At 39.0% G+C, this 22,146-nt stretch overlaps 2 protein-coding genes across 5 annotated transcripts in view; one reads left to right on the top strand and one right to left on the bottom strand.

The window, feature by feature from the left end:
- The window catches only part of LOC143891452 (17.2 kDa class II heat shock protein-like), a 51,154-nt gene that overhangs the window by 4,573 nt on the left and 24,435 nt on the right, over nt 1–22,146 (top strand). For 2 of the 4 annotated variants that reach the window (XM_077396025.1, XM_077396026.1), the window contains exons 1-2: nt 19,726–19,867; nt 20,150–20,254. The gene's annotated coding sequence lies outside the window, so the exon portion shown is untranslated. Of the gene's footprint in view, nt 1–19,725; nt 19,919–20,149; nt 20,255–22,146 lie in introns of those variants that run through there. The other 2 variants (XM_077396027.1, XM_077396028.1) reach the window with 2 other exon arrangements.
- Nucleotides 12,635–14,090, bottom strand: LOC143891243 (uncharacterized). Its single transcript, XM_077395866.1, has 2 exons — nt 13,119–14,090; nt 12,635–13,051 (listed from the first exon to the last, which is right to left on the bottom strand). Exons 1-2 carry the CDS (start codon nt 14,088–14,090, stop codon nt 12,635–12,637), a joined length of 1,389 nt encoding a protein of 462 aa, XP_077251981.1.

Genomic DNA, 22,146 nt, shown 5'->3' with positions numbered 1-22,146 from the left:
CAGGAGGTTCGATTGGAGGCACATTCGATTGGAGGCACATGCTCTACCACCTTTTTAGGGCGCGACACTATCTTTTTATGAGGGGGCCTTACTCTTTTCTCTATGGGGGCGGCATCGTCATTCTTTTTGGCTTTAACTTTACGCCTCTTCATTGCCGGTTGCACCGGAGTGCTCTCAACCTCCTCCTCCGATTGGATGTTATGAGAAGCAGAGGACTCCGCCATCCCGATAGGTTCGAATGACGGATTTTGTGAATCGGTGCCCTCCGACATATTGATTTTAAAACGAATAAAATAAAACACAAAGTCTGGGTGAGAAACGCATCGGAGTAATTAGGGCAAATTGCCTGAGATATCACCGGAGAAGACGAACCAGTGCTAGAAACCTCGCCGAGAACCGAGAAATAAAAACTCCAGTCAAAAAGCTTAAACCTCTCAGAATCTCTGTGAAAGTCGCCTAAAGATTCAAGAAAAGAAAGGATAAGGGGAGAGAATCAGAGAAATTAGTCGGAGATGAACGTTACTTGCCGGAAAACTCAGAATATTCCACCGGAGCAGAAAAAAGAAGAAGATAAAAAAGTAAAGAAAAAGGGGAAAATGATGGGTTTTATAGAAGCACTTGGGTGGGAAACCAAAGGGTCACATCCCTTTGGCAGAATCCGCCACGTGGCACCTTCTCACACGTGCCCATTTAATGAGGCAATTAACACGCCGTTTCACCATATGACCCATGCCATCAAGCGTCGTTACGCGAGGATCGAAGCGTCACGACTTTTCAACACTTCTCATGGTGATACGTCACACGGCACTCAGTGGCAGGACATGTTCAAAAGAAGTTTACTACGGTACCGAGTATCATCACAAAACACCTGACGAGGCATGACCACATTGATAGTCCGGTACCGAACGATGAAACTCCTTCCTTGCTGTTCCAGATCAAACAATCAAACTCTCCATATGGAGTGCCTCAATACCGAAGATTACGCCCTTAGGAGGATATGCTTCATTACCAATGTTCCCGACCTGGTATAAATATTAAAATCTTAAAGATTGCTATCACATCGTTTGGGAGCTACCATACGAAAAACGAAGAAAACACAATACAAACACGAAGTACAAAAGAAAGTCTGCTTTTATTCACATTGAAGAGGTTCTTACAAAAAGTGGGCTTCGAGGCCAATTACAAGGGACAAAAAGACTACCAAAATACGTACGGTTCTACCGAGCTACAAAAGATTACCTAGTAACCTAAAACTACTGATCTGCCAGACTAAGCTTCCCTAACCATCATGCCACGGCACCCACTTGGCACAATTTTCTTTGCTCCGGAAGAAAGCTTGATCCTGGTGGTGCCGTTATCATGATTATGGTTGATCACTTAGCCGGGTCTTCTTCTAGATCCTCTTCGAGGCCCTCGTCCGGATCTTCTGGAGGGCCTTCTTCAGGTTCTTCCTCGGGATCTCCTACCCCCCTGACCTCCTTCAGGAGTCCCTACATTCGGACCCTCGGTGTCGGCCATGAGCTCTTGGAGCTGGTTCTTAGTGCTTTGTTCTCCTTTTCCAGCTCCTCCAGCCTCTTGTAACCGGGCACCCGTTTTTCCCAGCCGATCAAGCTCGTTGGCCACCTCGTATCTCCTGATCTTGCAGTGGTTCAATGACCTCTTAAAGTTCACCACGAAATCGTGAACTTTATCGAAGGGAAGAAACGAGTCCGCCTCTGGGAAGCCTTCATCGGATCCGAAAGAAACCGGAGGTTCCGTGTTTTTCTCCTTCTTGGGTTTCTTCTCTTTTCCAGTCGCCGGAGAACCAACAACCAGGGCGGTGGCCGCCGGCGTGATGGATCCTTCCATCACATCCTTTCCCCTCTCTGACCTCCGTATCCTCTTCGCCACCGGTTGCACGACATGATCGCGATCTTCATCACTCCCCCCGATGGCGAGTTCACCTCGACCACCGGAATTGATGTCGCCGGCTGTTTTCGAGACATATTGCAGAGAGAAATGAAAAAGAAGGAGAAGAAGAAACGAGAAGAAGGATGCCCCCTGAGAGAGCCCCTTTCCCCCCTTCAATAGGGAAATGGAGGCTGGAAATCAGGCGAGACATTCAATAGTCTCGCCACTTTTCAAAAAAGTAATTATGGAAAATTCAAAGGTCACTTCGGAAATTAAGTGTCATTATGAATTATCCCCTTGGAAAACGTTGTTTCAATTTTCAAAACATACTCTCCCCAAACGATGCGACCTTTCAACTTCTTCATTCAAAATTTATTGTCCCGCCGAGATGTTACTTACACCTCCCTCGTAGCTTGACATTACATCAAGTTCGATACCGAACAACCTCAGAAGACATTGCTACTTTCTCGACCCGTACAACGGCACAAGGAAGTTGGGGAGCAGTATGTTGGGGGTAAAATCGGTTTATACGGTACCGACCCTAAAGCTACCTCGAAACCTTAAGAACCTCCTGAAGGTTCGACGGGCTAAGGATACAATCGGTACCGACACATATCCCAAACCTTCCCACAAGTTCCACATCTCGCGCCACGTCAACTCTCCAAACGGTCGGTACCAACAACGGAAAACATCAGACACGATTGCGGAAATGCCGCCCTCTAGCGACCTTTCCGGACAACCGTTACGTTAAGCACACCCTGTGTGAATTCAAAATATCCTGTCAAAACACGTCACACGCCATCCCCACCCAGGACATCCGGAGATTATGCTCCCACAACCGTAACTGCCATCCGTTACGCTAAAGCGCGCCCTGTGTGAATTCAAAACATCCCGCCAAAACACGTTGTGCGCCATCCCCGCACAAGTCATCCGGAGGTCACGCTCCCACGACTGTAACCGCCATCGGTTACACCCCTTTGTGGGCAAGAATCAAGCGCATGACGCGCGACTCAGACATCATGTGTCTCCTCCCCTATAAAAGGATGCCTACACACTTAAGTAAGGATCCAACCATTATGTCTAGCTGGTAACTTGTCTTGGCCCTCTCGTTTATTCTTCGCCCCTTATCTGTGAGCCCATCTCTGACTTGAGTGTAGAAGTGGCCGTCCGGAGCCACAACTCCGGGCCCACTAACACTTTTTCTGTGAGCGCAGGATCACAGGCTCAACCAGGCTAGTTCGTGTGGTCGGATTTCGGGTGTCATCAATTAGGGCTTGTAGAGATTAGGTTTTACAACACAGCGGCGGTGAATATTGGCTTACTTTAGGTTTTATACCCCAGATTGATGATAGACTTTGATTCTGCATTTTTTTCTTTGTTTACTTTGTTGGAGGTCTCTTAATCTTGTTGGAAATTGATTGTCTGTACTTAATTGCCCTCGAAAGCTTAGTATTGTTCACAAAATCTTGTAATTTTCTTCTAAGTGTAGCTTGATTTATGGGCTTTGCGATAAATCTCTCAGCGGAGATGCTCATTGACATTTGAAATGATTTGTTTTCCACTCTTCTTTGAATTTTCTTAACAACTCAACTCAACTCAACTAAGTGGTTATTGGTATCTGTAGGTGGTTGCCTCTATAACAAAAAGCGGGGGCTCTTTGGAAGTAGATAGTAGAATAGAAAATCCTCCTCTCTTTGCCCCATTAAGGAATATGGAGCAGCAGGATCAGAGTCTCCCTCCACTTTCTTCTTCAACATTTGCTCCGGCCGTAAGTCGGAAACGAAAGCGGCACATAGACCTTATAGACTTAGAGGAGGCTTTGCTCCGGATTAGGGGAATGGCCTATAACGAAGAAAAGGCTTCAAAGTCTTCCCCAACCCCAAGGGAAATAATTAGGGATTTCATCAGAAGGCAATGGTCAATTTTCAAAGTCGACGCTAATAGGAGAAGGGAGGTTTTCTTTAGTCTGACAGGGACTTTCAATGTTAAGGAGACCCATAAACCAATGCACAAGCATCCTTTCTTCATCAAATCTTTAATGGAAGAGAGAAGTCTTAGGCGGCAGGAGTGGGTGGTGAAGCAAGCAGTGGGAATACAGAAACTTGAAGACAAGATAGTGGCTAGAAAGGCGCCAGGCGACAGGGATCTACAAGAAGAGGATTTGGACACAGTGGCGAGTGAAGAGGCCTTTTGTTACAAAATCAAGCTTTTGCTAGAGGAAATGGGTAAGTGTGAAATTAAGGGGGGACCGTTTCAGGATGGGTAAAGAAACTTTCCTTTATAGGAATCGTAGCATCGTTGGGTGACAAGATCTTCCGTGGGAAGAGCGTAATGGATTTAGCAAAGTTTTTGGGAGTTTTTTAGGGGTGGTAAGATCTCCCACAAGTGGAGGAAGAAAGAATATTTTTGGATGGCGGATGGGTTGGATGGCTCTCAGAGCTTTTGGGGGGATGCTAAAGATGGTCAGGATAGCCAATCGTTGGTTTTATAGTTTTCTTTTTTGTTTTTCTTTGATCTGGAATGCTCCAAGTCTTCATACGTTATAATACTTGGGGGACTATTGGTCTCCCACACATGTATCACTCGTATGATTTTAATATATCACCGTCATTTTTCAAAAAAAAAAAAAAAACCACATGCACATGGGATGCAACTCTACTCTGCGCGAGATACAACTGACTGTTTCTTGCTCTTCCATGTAACTAAATCTTCTTCTAGGAAGGCACAATATCCCGATGCAAAGCGATGGTCAGTAGTTGATCCGGCCCAATTAGTATCTGTGTAAGTAGAGATGTCAAAGGTGACCATGGCGACGACTGAAATGCACAGTAACAAGATGAAACTTGGACTTTCAAGATGCATAAGTAACAAAATTTAAGGCCACCAATATAGCTTGCGTAAAATTAGTGTTCAAAAAATCGAACTTATATGAAAACTCACCCAAGGTGAAAAGGAATCAACTCGAGTAGTCAATAATTATTTTTATGGTCAACTTTTAACTAACTTTGGCGAGTCAAAGGAGTTTTTGATCCACTTCGCAGGGAAAGACTTGGAACTGGGCGAGAACTCAGCCATAGTAAAATGAGTCGACTCGAGCGAGTCAATTATTGACATGGGAAGTTTTAAGTAGTGCTTAAAACCGACCCTCTAATACCGACGAAATTAAAAGAAAAACAAAGGTGACAACTATAGAAAACAGAAACGGACATTAGTACCATTATGAGTCTTCATACTACAGTTGAGGGTGTAAGAGCACCTTCTCCATTTAATTCTTTTCTAATTAAGTTTAGAATGTCCATTATCTGCAAGTGGAGAAACGCCAAAATTAGTACTCAAACAAAGCACATGCATATATGGTGAATGAAATATGTTTGTTTTTGTCTGTGTGCGTAGTTGTCATCCATAGGGATTAGTCCCGCCCTAAAATGGCGTGGGTATACCCTATGTCCTCAAAAAAAAAAAGTGTGTGTAGTTGTGTAGAGGATGTGAAGAGAAGTCAGTGACCCAGAAAAAAGATTAATCTGAAGCTTATCATTACTACCTACTTCAAGCATAGCCAGGGAACTAAGAGACATAGTGAGCACAGGCAAAGGTAACACAAACATCTAAGTTCAAGTTTTGCTAGTTAGATAATTAAGAAGGGCGGGCTCAAAGCTCCCATATAAATGAACAAGCACACAACTTTTAGGTCACCATCCTTAAGCCTTCTCATCTCTTGTCAAAGGTTCCTCTTTAAAGTTATGGCTGTCACTGGAAAAAAAGATTATTCTGAAGCATATCATTACCACCTTACTTCAAGAGTAGCCAGGAAACTAAGACATAGTGAGGACAGGCAAAGGTAACACAAACATCTAAGTTCAAGTTTTGCTAGTTATATAATTAAGAAGGGTGGGCTCAAAGCTCCCATATAAATGAAAAAGCACACAGCTTTTAGGTCACCATCCTTAAGCCTTCTCATGCCTTGTCAAAGGTTCCTCTTTAAAGTTATGTCTGTCACTGATATCAGATACATTCTTCTTCTTTCCTTTTTTTATTTTTATGGGCAAGCTAGGGTTAGGCAGGACCCCTACCAGAATTTTTTTTTAAAATAATTTATAACCTGTGATAAGAAGAGCCAGTTGTATCTTTCATTACAATCTCACTCAAGAGAGGGGGAACGAGGGATGGGTCAATGCTATCTCCTTTGATAGGGCAATCAGCTTTGGAGAGGAAGTCTGCAGCACCATTTGCTTCTCTCCACGTGTGGGTTATCTTCCATTCCTCAAAATTTTGAAGCATTGCTTTTATGTGTTCCAGGATTGGTTTCTTTTTCCATGGGAAATGCATTCTTCTTTCAGAATTTTTACACTATTAGATACATTCTTGTGGCCACGGACACTGAGAAAAGGAGATTAATGGACATGAACTCGAATAGTACATTAATACGAAAAAACCACTCTCCACTAGCTAAAATCTTCTCTAGTTAGGGTATTCCGGGAACAGACCGCAGAATTCACTACATATGTGAAACTGCAACTTTCTTTTTAACTATTATTTGGGACACGGTTACGAGTGTCGCGTGTCAACACGGACATGGCAAATTCCAAAAAGTTAGAAACAGAGACGCGGCTAAATAGAAGGTACATATAATCATGATTTGTGGATACGGATTTGTGTGCCGAGTTTCAACATGGATACGGGGTATCTGACATGGCAACCCCTAAAAATTTAAAAATAGTCACTGTCATACACATACATACATATAAAATAACTGACACTTTTAGCAGTACACTTAAAAGTGTCTAAAAGAGTGTCGACACGACACGTGTGTCAGCAATAAATTCAAAGTGTCGGCCGAATCATAGCTTTTGAACATCGACAACTGCCAGTTTTTTATGAAACCCCATTTCCCTTTCCATGAGATTTTCTTGTAGTGGTGGAGTTCTGGGGAGATGGATTTGAGGTGGATATCTCTTCTATTCTTTTCATCTAATAAAACTTAATTTATTAAAAGTAATTTCATACTTTCAACCACATAATAAATGATATTTTAGGAACAGTAGATAATTGAGTTTTGACCAAACATTGTGGTGTCTGTGGTAATCATGTCTCACTGGCACCACAGACTAGTAAGGGTGCATCCTGGACATAAACTGTAAATAAGTGATCAATCAGGATAGCAAAATTAAATGGTTCTAAACTAATACATAAATCCAAATGCATGCCACAATCATGATCAGAATATAAATAGCATCCATATAAAGTTGTTTAAAGGGCACTCTATAGTTTCAAATTTAATGTGTTTATTAAATATCCTAAATTGAAAGGCGAATATGTCTCACAATTTTCAATATTAATTCCTCAAATATGCTAACAAGTACGGATATAAATCATGTTGAGGCATCTTAAACCATGATATGACACAATTAATTTGACAAAGATAGTACACCATAAACAATTTCAGGTGGCTGATTAATTTGCCATGGCAACCAAAGAGGCAATCTTCCACATTTTTTGTTTCCAGTTATGGAGTTTGTCAAGCCCTACTAATTTTCGTTTCTCAGTAAGATTTTTCACATGGGTCAGAGAATAATGAATAGAAAATCTAGACACACAAGTGAAATAAGTTTCCAGAGGAATGCATCCAGCTTACCCCAGAATAGTGTTGCAAAACTGGTGAATAGTGATCCAGTGCTATGTATGTCTTCTCAAGAAGGCCTAGAAGCGCAGCCACTTCATCACCGAGAAGATCCACCTAGATTAGAAAAGCCAATAATATGTTTAACAAATCAAGAAATTTACCTACATTATGTGAAGGAACAAATTCAAGAAAATTCTAAATAAATTGGATAATATTTATAGGGTGATGATAAATTAGCACCCCCTGTAGGATGATTTGCACACCTTTCACACAAATTGACGTCAAAAAGTGTTAAAGTCTGATGTTTTTCTACCCTTTCTGGCATCAATTCACCTGAAAGGGGTGCGAATTTATCATCTCCCTCTTTATACTATACATGCATGGGCAATTCATCCCTCATTACAGTGACTGAAATCTTACAGCTAGTAAATCTTCTTCCTTGTTAAACTCTAGATTAGACTGATGGTTGTTTTACTAGAAATCCGTATTTTGCTCTCAACTGAAGTAACAAATTCCAGAAGGCATGAGATGCACATATGGTTGCAATTCATGCTTTCAGATGTAAACTTGAGACCTTTAAAGGCAGGAAAATGAGCTGAGAGTCAGAAAAATTTACCAGACCAGAAGTATCTCACCAATGGTAACAAAACACGGTCAGCATTCTCGTGCTTGGAGTAGATACTGAGAATCTGAGATAGTTCCATGCATGATTTCTTAATCTGGGTTAGGTTGGTTTCTGTTTGAAGGCTTGTAAATTTCTTTTGTTTATTGATAAATGATGTACCTACAGGCTTTTTTTTAAAAAAAAAGTGACATATTCATTAATATTCAGATAGCATTCGGTACCAGTAGTCCCAGCCTGCAATACAAAATAGTAAAGTGGGTGGGAATGGGCATACCCGAGACCAGTTTAAAAGTAACCAAACATTACAGTAAAAGCAATCCTCTCCTCTATTCAGCATGATGGAGTTCATACAAAAATACAAACAGCAACATCCAGACTAGTCTAACCTGCACCCAAAACCATTACTAGTAGACGTCCCCTAACAAAAGATACAACATCGACTTCCAGACTGCCTTAAATGGTTGTGAAGGCAGAAATTCAAAAAGCAGGAGTAATTTTTCATACCACTGAAGGAGATACGTTGTCAATTACTTCCATTCCTTTTCCTGCATCTACTCGCTGCTGAAACCCTTCAAAGTAGAAGATGATATTTCCAAATGCTAGAAAGTATCCTATTGTACAATAGTCAGGCGAAAGACAAGGTCTCTCAAGCCAAAACAACTATGAATAACCTTCAGGAATAGGCCAGAATTACGCACACCTAATTGCCTTGTAAACATAACAGCACTGTAGTATGAGGATAGCGAAGTACCCAAAAAGTTAAAAGGATTCTTAAAAGGATAGCGATGTACCTACAGGCTATGTCACAAAGATCTCCGAAATTTTCCAAATATAGTGATTTTATCACGACATTTTGATAAAACGACAAAATCCCGAAATAATCCTGAGAATTTTAAAAATGTAGCGATATTTTCATTTACCAAGATAACCTCATTATATTTTAATGATATTTATATTTTATATTTTTTTTCTTAACTTATATATTTTTAAACAATTTTACTTTTATCGTTTCTTTCCCGATATAAACCCAAAAAAATAGAAGGAATTAAATATATCCTGATATTTTGCCTTGCCGAAAAATTCCTGGGAACGATATTCGTGACTTAGCCTACAGGCATATGATTTTCCTTTTAAAAATATGATATTTCATTTCTCTAAACATGGTAGACTGTGAAAATCTCATGTAAACATCAGAGGGCCACCCATGTAGAGTCTGAAACTTCGGTTTCACATCTATACTGCAAGGAGCCTACAAACTTCTTCAAGCGGATGATGTGAATTTAGAACAATGGACCACTATGACATTTTTCCCTTTTTATAGAACAGACTATTGGATGCACATCTAACATGTAACAGTAATAGTCATTAATTCTAACAAACCTCAGCTTCAGCTGTTTGAAGGTCATAGCATCTCCTCCTAAAAGCCTTCCTGTAAAGAAATTCTTTATTCCTAGGTGTGCTCACATGATGAATTAGTGGATTTAATTGGCAGTTCACTTCTTCCAACCTGAAAAGAGAACATTCAATAAGTTTACTCCATCCAGGCACTTCAAATTTCTAAATAAAACGTAGAAGGCTGGTACTTAAATTGCCACGACCCTATTGATCACAAACCACAAAATCATGGGTAACAAATCTTTTACGTTAAGCATCTTATTGCGACAACTTAATCATTATTTTGTGGTCGAAGAGTCTAAAACACCACACTAGGAGTGCTTGTGCCAATGTCTTCCAATGACAGCCACATGAGGATTTTACCAAGCTAAGTGGTCATAACAAATTGTCCCACAACACATTCATAAAATAGATAGTAATCTCAATAGATAGGACCGTTGGCCTTTTTTATGTCAGGAGCTAAAAAAGACAGAGAGAGATCATGAATATTAACGGCAAGTTAGTTAATTGGTCTCCAAATTCGAATATTTCTCACTGGTATGAAGTTAAGCAAGGAGGGGCATTCAAGATTCCAAGTTTAAATAGCTAGATAAATAGCAAGAAATTTTTTGAGGCAACAGACATAGATATGGGGTCAAATACAGAAATGAGGCCAACATGTTAAAATTTACAAACTGAAATTTTAAAGGTACGGTGCGGTGAAGTTAAATTTTAAGCAAAATGGTATATTGTTTTGAATAAACACACTAGTTTTCTTCATGAGTAGTTGATGCACCGCCTGGAAATGAACTAACCTTGTCATTCATACAACACACAATCTTAAAGCATCTACTTCTTAACAATCAAACAGAAAACTAAGAAACCAGATACAATCCCACAAACATGTTTGTTCTATATCTAAATTAATTTAAAATTATTCCTTCAAAAACAAAGCATTGGTCATTTAAAATGTTTGAATTGCAAACCATAGTATATATCCATATTCACGAATAGTCGAAGCACCAAAAGAAAGGATACGAAGAGGTTAAACATGGACTGATTAAGCATTCTCCAAATTTGAGTGCTTCATAAAAATCTATCTAAAATTATTTGCAAAGGAAAGAAAAAATTTGCTGAAATTATTTGAAAAGGAAAGAAAAAATTTACAAATTACAAGGAAATAGGAATCCCATTATGAAAGCTCAATATGTGTCTGGTGATATCCATAGATATGATTTCAACTCCAACGACACTAATAGTTGTTAGAGATTTTGCAAAATGATGTTGAGGAAAATAAAAGAATTTTCTTAAGTTTTATTTAAATTATAAAAACAGTTTTAAGACAGGGTCGGTCGACCGGGGTATCCCGGGCGACCGCAGATTGGTTACTGGAAATTGAAACAAATTCTAGTACGGTGTGGGCGGACGACCGCAGATAGATTACTGGAATCTTAAATTATTTCTAAGGAGGTGTCGGAGGTCGACCGCGGTTCTTTGGATCATGAAAAAATAAAATGAACAGCAGCATGCCGGCGGGCGACCGCGGTAGCCCGGTCGATCGCGACTGTTCGGAAAACTATCCGTTGGGAGAATTTGGACATGGCTTTTCACTTCCGTTTTTCAACCTTCTTTCATGTCTTTTCTTTCCCAACAGTCATGGATGTTTTCAAACTCAAGAGACACCTTGTGAATGATCCAAACCACTTAATCACAAAGGGATGTGATCAAATGGTGATCATTCAAACCAATCCAAAAGATTTCTTAAAGGGATGTTTCCCTTAAAGAATAGACATCTAATGCTCTATAAGAAGAGTAGAAATCTGTCTTTTCAAACTACTGAAATTCAGTTATTGCTGTACTTTTCTCTCTCTAGAAATCTCCTACTCTCTTGTGTTTATCAAGTTATTTTGTTCTTTAAGTAGTGCACAAAAGACTGTTTTCTGCATAAACAGTTTTGTGTTTTTCTCAAAGGCTTGAAGTTCTTGAAAGGCGTTTTGGGTTTGATTCCACTTGTGCAAAGTGTCATCAAACATTTGTAGGACATTCCTACAAGGCTTCATTGTATCTTGGAGGCAATTCGAGGATCCCCTTTGCACACAACTGGTGGGGGCGAAATTTGTCTTAAGGAAAGCAATTACGCGACTTGAAGCAACTCTACAGATTCATTATAATTTCTTTCTTAAAGGAAATCCCACCAACATTAGTGACATACATTGCGTTTATGAAGCAAGAAAATTTCATTGGAACATATGTACCTTGCAATATTAACTCCTATTTTTCCATGTACCATGCGCTCAAAATCTGTGATTACTTTTGAAAAATCTGTAAGAGTTGTGACCATAGAATCCAATTCATTCTGTTTCTTTTCACTGTTGGGTAAATGCAGGGAATGTTCACTGTCTTGTACAATGCCTTCAAGCCGACTCATCTGATTGTGAGCCTTATCCCAATTCTCTCAGTTGCTCCTTAGTCATAATTATCTGTTGCAACGATTTCTCCAGTTTGCTATTCACCAAATCCAAGGCATCATCATTCTCTATCAATTCAGAAGTTTCATTTAACACCAAATCTTCCTCAACATAAAAAAAAATTGACGAGGAACACAGTTCTTTTATCAAGTTATACCAGTCACCAATATCTGGAGTCTCAACAAATTTGTTATCTGATGGTACATCATTCCAAGTTTCCTGACATTTTGCGATGGTGATATTCACACTGCATTCTATATCTTTGACGACCTCACTGAAGACAATTAGGTATATCTCTTCCCTGATGAAGCTTTCAATGTTATAACTTTCTACATCACTATTCCATTCCCTAACCATCTCCCTTATGGGAATCAAATTTATGTCATCCCTCATGAAGGCTTCTGTGTTATATGTCTCTGCTTCAAGATTCAGCTCCTTCACCAACCCTTTAAAAAGGATCATGTATGTTTCCTCCACTATCATAGTCTGCATTTCTAAATCTTCTATTTTTTCAGTTGTCTTGTGAAGTCTGGGGGGGGGGGGGGGGGGGGGGGGGGTGAGTGACAAAACACATTAACAAATTTCTTATGAAGCTCCCATGATTTTCGTTGTCAGTTGCACCCTGCTTGGTTTGTCCTTTGATGATACTGTCCAGTCTCAAATAACATCTGGTACCCATTTCATCACAGTATCAAGGTCCTTATCTTTTCTGAAAGGAGGATTGCCCCTTTCTCTGATGATTTCTCCCTTCAGCCAATTTATCTCTTGGGTTTTCTTCTTTATAATAGACTCATGATTTCTTATCATCTTAGCAACATAATGATTGGCATGCCCTACTGAATCCTCCTTGGGGAGGCATTCTGGAGGGCATAGTTCTTCAAACTTTAATGCAGAATCGGACTTGCCACATCTTTTTAGTGCAATAGCACCATCACCTTTCCTTGGGGCATCACAACCTTTGTTTTTTGAATGAACATTTTCAGAAACCAACAGCTCGAGTTCATGACGCAAGCTTGTAATGTCATTTATCAAACATGACCAATTCTCACCCGAAATGCGTAAGGGAACTTTTCTCTATTCATCCACATATTTTTCTTTGAAATTCTCTTTTAACATCCCTTAGGTAGCTCCTCAACACAACGGCAAATGCTTCCTTCTCAACAGTCTCCTCCCACTGTTGTTCCAGTAATCCCATCTTAGACAAGGAAATCACATTGTCCATCGTTTCAAAAGCTAACTCCAGCATTTCTTTTAGAATGTCAACGTCTGCACCCATCTGCTCAAATGCCACATCATTGAATGCAGTTCTTGGACAACAATTCGGACAACAATTCAGGACCTCAATCTCAGAATTTCTATAATTATCATAACCTCCATTTTCTTTACACCCATCATTTTGCACTTCTGACATAACACTAAAATCCATGTCACCAAGGCAACAAATTCCTTCGTCACCCAGTTCCAGCTTGGATTCCAATTTCACTGTATTGGATGAACTTGGATTCAGATTCCTCATTCCATTTGTTAAATGCGCCCATACATCCTCGATTTTCTGTTTGATACTCCAAAACTGTTGATCTACAGAATTCTTCAATTCGCAAAAATCGACTCTGTCATTGTTACCACTTACACAGTTGCTAAAAAGAAAATCCCTCACTCTCTCTCTCTTTTTTCTTTCAAGCTTAAGGATAGCCCCCATGTAACTCAACTCTTCATCATTCAATTCCAAAGCTTGTCTAAGCTTCCATTCATTTTCCATTCTCTCAGTCAACTCTTTATCTTTTTCTGCAATTGCGAGTTCAGTTTCTTTCAGTTGACTCTGAATCCGATCTCTCGTTTCCATGAAATCCGAGACCAGATTTTCATGTTCATGGCTGTTCTCAACAGTACTACTATCCATCCCTTCCTGTACAAATTTCAAACACCACTCTAATTGCATTATAGCTTCAAAAAACCTAGATTTCTCATTCAAGCACTCTAAATCCCCTTCCTTGGAACAAACTTTCTCATATGCTTTTTCCATAGCTGAATTCACTATTCTCATCATAATGGAATCTGCTACCATTCCTGACATCTTTAATCTGAAGTCAAATCCATCGAAAAATTCATCCATTTCACTAAAACAGAAAGAAAACCCCGAGACTACTATTTTCTCTAAAACCAACTAACATAGAAATCAGTATGTTAGAGTTACTGTTCCCTTTCATCAATGGATACCTCTTCTTCAGAAAAAAATCCACATATTAACCTTTCGCGTACTACTTTCACTACAATCAAGCAAAGAACTCCCAGAAAATTCAGTCACCAGTCCCAACACGCCCAATACAGAGTCAACTGGAGCAAAAGATTGTCCATTTTTTCAATAAAAAGGCACTCCACTCTACTGCTTTCTCGAGAACGAATTGAGAAAACTAGAAAATGTGGTCATTTTTCTAAACAAGGCTGACCTAAGTTTGACGTCTTAGCCAAAAGAATTTCATGTTTCCCTTTTCTTCAATGATATTGAACAAAAAACTGTCACCATTTCATATAAACCTAATCTAAACTCAACACCAACGAAAAACTCATCAATCTCGTCTTCTTCGTTGAAATCCAACAGAAAACCATAAATTTTATTGTTTCATTAGCAACCACACAAGAAATGCAAAACTAATCCCATTACCATACCCAACTACATCACATCTACAAACAAATTCATTTAAAACAATCATTCATTTCAGAAAATGAATTCACTCATTGGATAGAAATTAACCCTAGGTTCAATTGTTTGCTCATCAATCAACATAGAAATCCACTAAAATTCCATTGCCATTTCCACAAAAATCTTATCAGCAGAGAAAAGTCATACAAAAAATATCTTTCAATTCCTTGAAAAAAAATCTTTCCTACATCAATAAAAACGAACCCCTAGATTCACACAAAGCTACAAATCAGAGGAAGTGTAATAAGACAACTCAGAAGCTATGAATTCAAGGGATCGGCAAGAAGATAGAGAAACAGAAAGATCACACAAATGTACAAAACATATAGAAAGTGGAGAGAATTTGAATGAAAATGTGATCAAAATTATTATTTATGATTATTAAAATAAATAGAAGGAAATTGTTCATGGAAATTACAACTGCCACACGTCATTGTAAGCGGCTTCTGTTTTGGTCTTTGTGTCTCCCCCTCTCTACTCTTGAATTTCTGTTATCTGCGTTTCGTCAGTTAAGAGGAGTTCAATGTCCATCACATACTGCGTATTTTAGCAAAGAGGATTATATGGCACGCAAAACCTAGGCCCTTTAAACATGCCCCATACTTAGTGCCCATGCGTAGGCAACTTCAACTTATAACATTTCACCACGTTCCGCGTCTATTGTTCTTAGCAGCCTCAATTTTTCAGAGGCCTTTCACTCTAGCAGTTTTTTTTGTTTTTTTAAGTAGCCCTTTCCACATGTCACCCCTTCCGTGATGGCCCAAAATATGACAACTTCCCTATGGCAGGTTTTAACCTTTTCTAGTTAACTATGTCCTCTTCCGTGACTCTTGCAACCAAATGTTAGTTACTTAATCAATACAGCAAAAGCTTCTCATGAAGCACATTAAGCTACACCCTTTAAAACTGGTACGTTACGTCCCACCTACCCTTACACATAGGTAGTCCCTACTTGAGACCTAAACATTGCATCAAAAATCATCTCCATTTTGATGTTTCTGCCCTTTGATTTTATTTTACACCAAAATATATCAGAGGGTTACGATCATCCTATGAAGATGAATTTTGTTCTTGATAGTGGATTCTTCTTATTAAGTTCACAAATCCAAAGGGTTATGACAAGTTCTTGAATGGTGGTCGACCCCTCCTCTTCAAAAAGTAGACCCTTGATATATCTTTGGAGAAGCTATCTTTATCCATGGTTACCATCTAGGTTGGGCTACCGAGGCTCCACCTAAAATTTTGGACTAGCAATGGATTCAGTAAGATAGCAAGCAAAATCGGCCAACCACTATACATGGATGTCCAAAGGCATCCAGACCGTGTTATGCAAGAATCTGCATTGAAATTGAAGCATGTGCTCCTCTTCCGGACGAGCTAAAGCTGAAGACGTCATTTAGGGTGATTTACCAAAGAGTTGAGTAAGACTGGAGACCTTCTTCATGTAAGTAGTGTGGCACCTTTAATCACTCAAACTCTAACTACCCCAGAGGCCAAAGCCTTCCCAGAGTCACCCAGAATTCAGAAAACGAAATGAGGCCTGTTCAAAAATTTCCATAGAGGTAAGCAAGGCCAAAAAACCATCCAACTGTCTCAAAGGAAGAAGACATGGAAGTAGATAAATCCACCTACAATGAGTCATCAAATGTTAAGACATATTCTATAGAAATCCAGAGGAGAAGACCACAAAAGGAAGCAATGTCAATAGAGATCAGGTGCAACGACCCGAATCGCTACCCCAAAAAGGGAAACAAGCTGACTAACCAATTTTATCCCATGAGGAAAATTCACCAAATAAAATGAACAAATCTTATACCATTATGAAATTTATGGTCCATTACAATATTAAAACCCAATACTAAAAATACCATTGAATTTAAAATAAAGCTGAACTGCAACTCAAACTAAAACATCATAACTGAATATAGCTCGACACTCTAATCAGGTCTCAATCCCGTGACATTTATAGTGTGTATTTCTGCGTGAAAAAAACTCCATCGCTAACACCTAGAGAACCTGTGGGTGGTGCCAGAGTCAGCAACAAGCTGAACAAGATCCCTTAATGGCTCGCAAAGTAAAAGCCACTAAATGAGATTGTATTATGAAATTATTTCTTATGATTTTGAGGGTTAGCATAAGCAAAACAACCATTCATTAAAATAAAAATAGAAACAAAAATAGAAATAGAAATAGAGATCAAACTTAAAATGCAAAGATGAATGCATGCGAAAGAAAAATGCATGAGACTACCCCAAGACCATACGGCATTTCAAACCCCCTTTCATTCGTTTTATTTTTCCGTTATTTCTCATTTCATGGCATTTATATGCCGCCGTTGATTTTGACCATCTAGGCCCCACCCATATTTGGGTGTAACCTAGGTAGGATTTCATCCGTCATCCTGTCTACCAGGTCCACCTGAATGCATTGCCAGCCCAATGTCGTACGTTCTCCTCGGGGTGGCTTTTGGCATCTCGCCCAAGGTTGGCTCCAAGGGGGTTTTCCATGGGCCTCCCTCCCATAGTATCTTATATGTGAATACATGCTTTTTGTACGTACCTCTTTCCCTCTCTGTCATGAGGGATTTTTCTTTTACTTTCCCTTGCATGGTTAGTGTACTACCATATTTTCAACAATTTATCAAAACAGAGCTTGCTATCCATTTTAACCATTTGGAAAAGAATCTAATCACACGAAATGCAATCATAATAATAAGACCATTTATGTAACCGTTACCATGAAAGCCACTATCACTTGCCTTAGAGTTTGAGTATAAAGAGATGAAGTGAAGTGAATGGCTCTAAGTGTCAACCGAAAGTAAACCTTTAATTATCACATCTCAAAGTGTCTATTAAATTGGTTAAAGCTAAAAGTTATTCTCTAATTAAATTGGTTCGTTTCAACCTATTTATTCTCTCTTATTATAGTTAGTCATAAGTTACTCCTATGAATAACCTAAGTAAGACTTTCACCCTAGCAGTCACTTTTCAAGCTATATCATCTTCATTATAGTTTTCATTATAAAACCATCAAGATTTAGAACCTAATATCCACAAGCTGATTTTTGATAAAAACGGTAAGAAATACATACAAAATATCACACGCATAGGATAGATCGATTAAAACAAATCTCTTAACACTTTGGGTTACTCCTAGTAGAGTTTACATAAAGAAAATATAATATATACTAATTTAGGGCATAAAACTTTGAAAAGAAATTTAGAAATAAGGTTATTGATCCTTAAAGAAAACAAAAACTTCAAGAAAACATTGTATAAAGTGGATTAAACCGAAATCAAACGTAAGCGAAAACATCGAAAACCCTAGTCTTCCACTTCTTTTCTTCTCTTTTTTTTAAAAAAAATTCTCAAAATCTTTCTATTTTTAGTAATTCGAATTTACTATAAATAGTAATCCAGAAATTTACTATAAATATTAAATCCGAAATTTTACTATAAATAGTAATACGAAAATTACTATAAATAGCAAATCTGAAATTACTATAAATAGTAAATCCGAAAATTTCAGATTTAATTATCTAATTTTAGATGAAAATTTCATATTTAAAACCCTAGCTTTATCATGCTTTTGAAATAGTCTAGGGTACTTGTATGATGACAAAAGCTCACAAGAAGTGAAGACAAAAGCCAAATCCCTCCTTTTCTCTTCTTTTCTTCCTCTTCTCTCTCTCTCCCTCGCTCGTTTTGGGCAAGCGCACGAGCGCATGAATGGAGAGAAAAACCCACGTTTTGGGTTTTTATAAAACCCATCTTCGTGGTGTTTTAGGTTTTTCCTAATTAGGACTCCTAATTCTAGTCTATTTCATATTCTAATCAATCCACAAAAAATAAGTTTTCATTTTAATTTAGGTCTCTTTAATTCTTATCTTATTGCTTAAGTTAACGAAAAAAGAAAATACTAAATATTAATATTGGCACTCCTAAAAAATTGACACAAAACTTGTAACTATGCAATGATCATAACTTATTCAAATCATGTCTGAATCGCTAAATCTTGGGTCCGTTGGATAGGTATTCAAAATACCCATCTACCGGGACCAAAATCATGTTAAACGGACAAGATTTGATGCCAAAAAATATACTTAAAAAACAAAAATACATAGTGATTTTTTTTGTCTAAAGATCTACGGTCCAAATTTAATTAAGGTTATTAACTTTCGGATCTTTATATCAGGGAAACACAGAATAGTCTTAGTTCAAAGAAATCAATACTTCAACTGAAGAACAACTTCTTAGCTCTAAACCAAGCGGAGGGCACTGATGATGATGAAAGGATTGTGATTGAAATAAAGTACTCCTCCTCCAAAGAAGAGTTGGAACAAGAAGCTGGTGAAGAGGAACATCCCCAACAAAAACAAAAGAAAACAGAACTCCTCTATCAAATTAGAGCCAGAGAGTAAGGAAGTTTAGCCAAAAGATGATAGAACTCCTGATCATTAGGGGCTTAAATTCACACGAGTACGTGGGCTGGCTCTAGAGATCACATGCCTCCCAGGCCCTTCCAATCGCACAAAACTAGCTCGTGTATTCTCTTTTCTCTTTTCTTTTACTTGTTTTGAGTTTGATTTCAAGGGTATCATGACACCGGTTGTTCTGCCCCCTTACTTAGACAATGTTCCAAGGATTGAGCGGCGGTCTTTGCTCTTCTATCGTACGATCTTAATACATGGGCAGGGATCCGGCTAGCCCCAACTTACAGATAAAAAAGAATTTCGGGGCCATCTATGAGCATTAATTGAATGGCCAAGATCATCCGATAGCTATAATTTAGAGTACAGATCGTTCATGTGGAAATGGCTGGGACGTGGACCAAGGAGTAGCAGGCAAAAGCATAAAGCTCGGGTACTTGTGTTTCAGAGGCAGGTTTAGGAGAGTCTAGGGGTGCAACTCGGGTAAGGTTGGATCGGATTGAGGCCAACCATAACCCAACCCGCCTCTAAATCTCTCAACCCATCTAACTATTTTGGGTCAGGTTTAGTCGGATTGGTTCAGGTTCACCTTGGGCCAATAACCCAAAGAAAATCAAGTTAAAATTAGAGGATGGAGGTAGGGTCGGGTTTCCAAGGCTTCAACTCTAACCCAAGTTGCACCCCTAGATAAGGAGATGTTTCTATTCCCCCCCGTCGAAGGGGAATAAAAATTTCCGCGATGATTAGCGTTCTCGCTCAAGTAAGAACCGAAGAGAGACATTTATTTCGATTTCTATAATCTGCTTCAATTGTCCGTTCCCTTCTTCTCAATTCTTTCGCTTTTGTGCTGTAAATTGGTGTCTTTCATCTACGCTTAGTTTTTTGAAATTAGGGTTTTTTTATTTTATTTAGAAGATGCTATTTTCAATGGGGGGCTTGAGTTTTGAAATTAGGGTTTCATTAATCCCCCTTTATTTTATTTTTTTTTGGTAAAATTTCCGTCATGTTGCATTTGACTGATGCAATCTTCTTAATAACGCAGGAGCGTCTTCTCGGCGCTGCATTGGGATGCATTTTTACGAGTGTAATCGTTTTTGAAGAGCGTAAGAGCATCTACAGCTTAATTTCCTCAAATCAGAGGCCTCAGGTGACTTTATGCTTTTCTTTTTTCTTATGTTCTCTTTGGGAAATTTTAAAAATTAAACTTGGATTCTTTCATTTTAGATGAATTGGATCAACTTCTCGGACGATGTCACCATGTGTTTGTCATTTATAATTTTCCTATGAATTGTGATGGTTCTTTTATTATATATGATGCGTTTTCTGATAATGGCATGAAATTATTGGGGACAGGTATGAAGTATGTGATTGGTTGGGGGAATGGGAGAGTAGGAATGTATTGACAGGGAAAAGGTTTGGTAGCATGGTAGTCCATTTCTCATTCTTCCCCAGCCACGTAGATTTGAAGAGGGGGTGGGGGGGAAGGGGGGGTTTATTAGATTTTTTATGATAGATGGTTCAGTGAGTCTCTTGTGTGCCATGTTTTGGCGAACCAAACTCTATTCATAGACCTTATGAGGGGTAAGAGTTTGTGTTTGATATGTGCAAAAATCGGAGATGAGTCAATGGTATGAGACATTCTTCTTAGGAGAAGTCTTAAAGCGGAAGTGAATAATACTTTTGCATCTCTCATTCAATCCCTTTGAGTCAGTTTACTTTTCACCTATGAACCCGACCAGAGAATTTAGGCCATAGTTCCACTAGTTGTATTCGCGGTAAGGTTCTTCTTTTGAGTTGCGAGAGAGGGTCATGGAAGATGATATACAAATAAAAAAGAGATGGTGCTCTTGGGATTGACAATCTGAAGATGAGAATAAAGCACTCCTATGTATATGATTGTTGAGGTTTGGTGAAGGAGGAAAATACCTTAGGCACAAAGCTATTGGGAACAATTGTGTGATTGGTTGGGGGAATGAGAGAGTAGGAATGTGTTGATTGATAAGTGGTTTGGTTGCGGTGGTCCTTTTCTCATTCTTCTCGAGCCAAGTATATTTTAAGAGAGGGGGAGGGGGCGCGGTGGGTGTAGACAGTTCGGTGAATCTCCTTTGTGCCATATTTTGGCGAACCTAAATCTATTCATAAACCTTAGAGGGGTTAGATTTTGTGTTTGATATGAGCGAAAAGCGGGGATGAGTCAATGGTATGCCGAGTTGTAAATTCCGTTCTGGTTGCCGTTCCGTTTTGGCTACTGGAACGGAACGTTTCGGTGTTTTGGCCGTTTCGTTCAGCGTTTCGTTCCGCTCCGGCAAGGGAATTTAAAAAAAAAAAAAATCGTGAAAAATATGAAACGGTCATAAAATGAGGGTAAAAGTGTAAAAAAACAGTCCACAAAGCCATAATGGCATTTTTGCAATTTTTTGGAATTTTTTTGATTTTTTTTTTCAATTTTTTTTGCAAAAAGATGAAAAGTGCCATCCCAACAGCTCTATAAAACGGTCATAAAACGAGGATAAATGTGTAAAATACACTCCCCAACGGCCATACTGGCATTTTTGTTATTTTTTTGAATTTTTTCCGCCTTTCCAACACATTCCGCCAAGAACAGGTTGTTTTGCCCTTTCCGCCCGGAATTACGGTTTCCACCGGAATTCCGGTTTCCGGCCGGAACTGACCGGAATCCGTACCAGAATGGAAAATATGGGGCATTCCGTTCCGGAATCCGGACCGGAACCGGAATTCCGGTGCGTTTCGGCCTGAACGGAACGGAATTGATAACTTAGATGGTATGGGACATTCTTCTTAGGAGAAATCTTAAAGCGGAAGTGAATAATGCTTTTGCAATTGACGGACTTAGTGTTTTTGCCAAAAAAGGCAGGTGCTGTGTGGTGACGGACTGACGGGCTCAAGATTTTATTTTTTAGGTCGAGAGACTGACTTGAGTGTTCATTCAGAGGTTGGTCTGGGTGACCGTTGTTTTGAAAAAGTTTGACTCTGTTTGGAGCTTGATTGTTAATGCATTTTGGAAGATTGAACTGATCG

This window comes from Tasmannia lanceolata, unplaced genomic scaffold (genome assembly GCF_043159265.1).
Source record: "Tasmannia lanceolata isolate RefF3 unplaced genomic scaffold, GAP_Taslan_0.1 ptg000013l, whole genome shotgun sequence".
Classification (NCBI taxonomy): domain Eukaryota; kingdom Viridiplantae; phylum Streptophyta; class Magnoliopsida; order Canellales; family Winteraceae; genus Tasmannia; species Tasmannia lanceolata.
This window is presented reverse-complemented; position numbering and strand designations above follow the sequence as displayed.